Source organism: Corvus hawaiiensis, chromosome Z (assembly GCF_020740725.1).
Source record: "Corvus hawaiiensis isolate bCorHaw1 chromosome Z, bCorHaw1.pri.cur, whole genome shotgun sequence".
In the NCBI taxonomy this organism is placed as follows: domain Eukaryota; kingdom Metazoa; phylum Chordata; class Aves; order Passeriformes; family Corvidae; genus Corvus; species Corvus hawaiiensis.
In genome coordinates, this window is record NC_063255.1 from 9553932 (window position 1) to 9557914 (window position 3983).

Consider the following 3983-nt stretch of genomic DNA (forward strand, 5'->3'; position numbering starts at 1 on the left):
CTGCTTCTAACAGCTGCATTATTTCTTGTGCACGTTTGATGTTCTTTCCATGCGAATTTAACAGTCCTCTTTCTTTCCAAATGGCCCCGTGTGCGTGCACAACTCCAAAGGCATACCTTGAGTCGGTATAGATGTTTATTTTCTTTCCTTTTGCCATCTCTAAGGCACGGGTTAGGGCGATTATTTCAGCCTTCTGCGCAGAGGTGTTTGTTGGCAGGGCTCCAGATTCTATCACCTCGCGGCAGGTGGTAACTGCATATCCAGCATGCCGCTTTCCACTGATGATGTAGCTGCTCCCATCAGTAAACTAGGTCTCTGCGTTGTCTAAAGGGGTATCCTTTAGATCTGGGCGGCTGGAGTAGGTGGCTTCGATAGTCTCTAGGCAATCATGGCGTACCGGTTCCCCTTGATTTCCACTGAGAAAGGAAGCTGGGTTGACAATGTTAGTTACCACTATTTCTACATCATCTTGTTCTACCATGATGGCTTGATATTTCAGGAACCTTTGTGGGGAGAGCCAGTGCCCACCTTTCACTTCCAGCACTGCGGACACCGTGTGGGACACCAGCACAGTCATTCTCTGGCCCAAGGTGAATTTGCGTGCTTCCTGGATGTTTAGCACGACTGCTGCAACAGCTCTGAGGCACCCAGGCCATCCTTTGGCTGCTGCATCTCGCTGCTTAGAGAAATAGGCAACTGCCCGTCGGTATGGGCCCAGGTCCTGTGCTAGTATTCCCAGGGCGATCCCTTGCTTCTCATGGGAAAATAGAAAGAATGGCTTACTCATGTCTGGAAGTCCTAGAGCTGGAGCTGACATGAGGGCATTCTTCAGCTGGCTGAAGGCCCGCGTGGCCTCCTTTGTCCACTGGAGAGCTCTGCTTTCCTTTGTAATGAGTTCATATAGTGATTTCACGAGCAGCCCATAATTGTAAATCCACAGTCTGCACCACCCTGTCATCCCCAGAAAAGTCCGTAACTCTTTCACTGTCTGGGGTTTCAGGGTTTGGCATATCGCTTCTTTGCGATCTTGCCCCAAAGTTTGTTGCCCAGCACTGACTTCATAGCCCAGATAGCAGATAGATCACTTTTTGTTTCACCACCTGAGCCTTTTTCTTGGATACCCTGTACCCTTGGAGTCCCAGGAAGTTTAAAAGGCTTACCGTCCAGGCTGTGCAAGCTTCCTCTGTTCGGGTAGCTATTAGGAGATCATCCATGTACTGCAATAGCTTCCCTTCTCCTGGTGGGGCTTCCCAGGACTCTATGTCTTTTGCGAGCTGTTCTCCAAACAGGGTGGGGCTGCTCTTAAATCCCTGAGGCAACACCGTCCACGTGAGCTGGGTTTTGCGCCCCCTCTTAGGGCTTTCCCATTCGAATGCAAAAATTTTCTGGCTGGCTTCATGGAGAGGGAGGCAAAAGAAGGCATCCTTTAGATCTAAAACGGTAAAGCAAGTTAGCTCTGGTGTTAAACATGTTAGCAGAGTGTAAGGGTTTGCCACCACAGGATAGAGGTCCTCGGTTATCTTGTTAACAGCCCGTAAATCCTGTACCACCTGGTAAGACCCATCAGGTTTACGGACAGGCAAGATAGGAGTATTGAAATCAGACTGGCACTCTTTTAGTAATCCCAACTGCAAGAATTTTTCAATTATCGGGCCAATTCCTTCCCTGTCTTCCCTTTTAAGGGGGTACTGTTTAATTCTAACTGGTTGTCTCCCTTCTTTGAGTTTGATCTGTATTGGGGTTGCATTTTTGGCTCTTCCAGGTACATCTGTGGCCCAGACTCCTGGGAACACTTGGCCCATTATCTCTTCCCTGATTTCCTCTACAGGGTCTTTGGTTGTTAATATTAGGCTCAGTATTTCTACATACTGTTGGTCATTTACCTCCAGAATAACTTCCCCATTCCTAAAAATAATGGTTGCTTGTAATTGTTCTAATAAATCTCTTCCCAAGAGAGCCTTTGGAGAATTGGGTAAATATAAAAACTTGTGAATACCCCATTGTTTCCCAATTTTATATTTCAATGGCTTACAAAAATAAGCTTTTTCAGATTGGCCAGTTGCTCCATGTACCACAATATAGTCATCCCCTACAGGCATTAAAGCTTTATTTAAAACTGAATATGTTGCCTCTGTATCCACCAAAAATTCTATTTCTTTTTCCTTGTCCCCTAGCTTCATTATAACCAGTGGATCTGCTAGGGTGGAATCCCCCGGTCCTCTTCAATCTTCTTTCACGTGTGCAACCACCCTCCCCCTTCCTCGGTTTCCCTTGTTCTGGTGGTCTTCTTGTCTTCTTTCTGGGCACTCGTTTTTCCAATGACCAAACCTCCCACAAATCACGCATTGGTTTCTACCTAGCCGGAGTGGGCCTTGTCTGGGAGGTCCTCGTCTGGGGGGTCCTTGTCTAAGCTTTTCTCTATTCCCTTCTTTTACTACTGCCACTAATTTCCTCATCCCTTGCTTGTAACCTTCTTCTCGATTACTGAATACCCTCCAAGCTGCATCCAATAGAGTTTCCAGGTTCCTCCCTTCTGGCCCCTGAAGTTTCTGCAATTTACGTCTGATATCTCCTGTGGATTGTCCTAGAAACAAAGATACTAGCTGTTGTACCCCTACCTCGGTCTCAGGATCCAGTGATGTGTTATGGCGCATTGCATCCCTCAGACGATCCAGGAATTCGGATGGTGACTCGGAAGGACCCTGTCTTATTGCGTACAAAGCTGACCAGTTTAGGGTCTTGGGAATAGCCCTTTCCACCCCTTTTGCTATCCATTCTTGATAACCTTTTAATTTCTTTAATTCAGCTGTTCTATTCGGGTTCCAGTGTGGTTCCTGGAGTGGGAAGTAATCTTTTACATCTAACTGTTGTGTTTTGTAATAGTCCTCTGCCAAGTCTTGAGCTGTTTTCAAAACTAGCTGTCTTTCTGTCTCTGTTAGTCCACCCAATAGTAATTGTATATCAGCCCAATCTGGATTATGCTGTTTAATTATAAGTCGCAAGCGCTCAGCAATACCTGCTGGATCACTTCGATAATTTTTGGCAACGTTATACTATGCATCTAGGTCAGCAGTAGAGAAAGGTACTCTAATTAACATTGTATCCCCATCAGGTGCCACTGCCTCTCTCAGAGGTGCCATCAGTACCTGTTTCCTGGTTCGGGACGAGACAGGACTGCCCGGGGGAGAGGAGGTTGGCGTTGGTGTTCCTTCCGAGTCCGCATCCTCTTCCTGTCTCTTAAGGGGAGGCTTAAGCAAATCGGTTAATTCATCATCATCTTGTCCCTGAGCTGCTGCTTGATAGACTTTGTCTGACCTTGTGCATCTTTGACCTATACTGCATGACGAACAGCATCGTTTAATTCTTCTTCGGCCCTTATTATTTTCTTTTTCCAGAGCTAACACCCCAGGATCACTGGGGGGTTTGATTCCACAATCTCTCTGCCATTCAGGATGTTTTCGGAGAGAAAAAAATGCGTCAGCGTAGGAAACTTCTTCCCATTTACCTTCCCGCCTCAGAAACAGCATTAACTGAAGCAAGGTATTATAATCTAAAGTTCCATTAGATGGCCATTTGGCTTCATTTTCTAATTTATACAGTGGCCACCACTGGGTACAATATTTTATAAGGGTTCTTTTATTTTCTGTGCCTCCAGCTCCTACTATCTCCTTCCAATGTACCAGAATACAGCCGAGCGGGCTTGCTCTGGGGATTTCTTTACTTTGTCTGCTTCCCATACTCCCCCTCCGGGTCACCTGTATAGTGTATAAGTTACTCTTTATAAATTCTCTTGTGCCTTCTGCCAGGCCTGCCTTGCTGCTGCTTGAAATCCCCTTTTTCCACACTTTCTTTCAGTTCTTTCTCAATTTCTTCCCGAAATTCCTAAATCTCAGGTACCAAATGCGACTTCCCACACACAACCTTTAAAATCTCAGGCTCAAAATCAGCTTAATAGCACTGAGAACACAGGCTCTGCCGTCTGG

General features: G+C 46.1%; 2 protein-coding genes across 2 annotated transcripts; both read right to left on the reverse strand.

Annotated features, from left to right (window-relative positions):
• Positions 1-307: 307 nt before the first annotated feature.
• Positions 308-1057, reverse strand: LOC125319752. The gene has a single exon (XM_048291292.1). It carries the CDS (start codon positions 956-958, stop codon positions 308-310), a length of 651 nt encoding a protein of 216 aa, XP_048147249.1. The 5' UTR covers positions 959-1057.
• Position 1058: 1 nt separating this feature from the next.
• Positions 1059-2180, reverse strand: LOC125319754. The gene has a single exon (XM_048291293.1). It carries the CDS (start codon positions 2178-2180, stop codon positions 1059-1061), a length of 1122 nt encoding a protein of 373 aa, XP_048147250.1.
• Positions 2181-3983: the final 1803 nt, after the last annotated feature.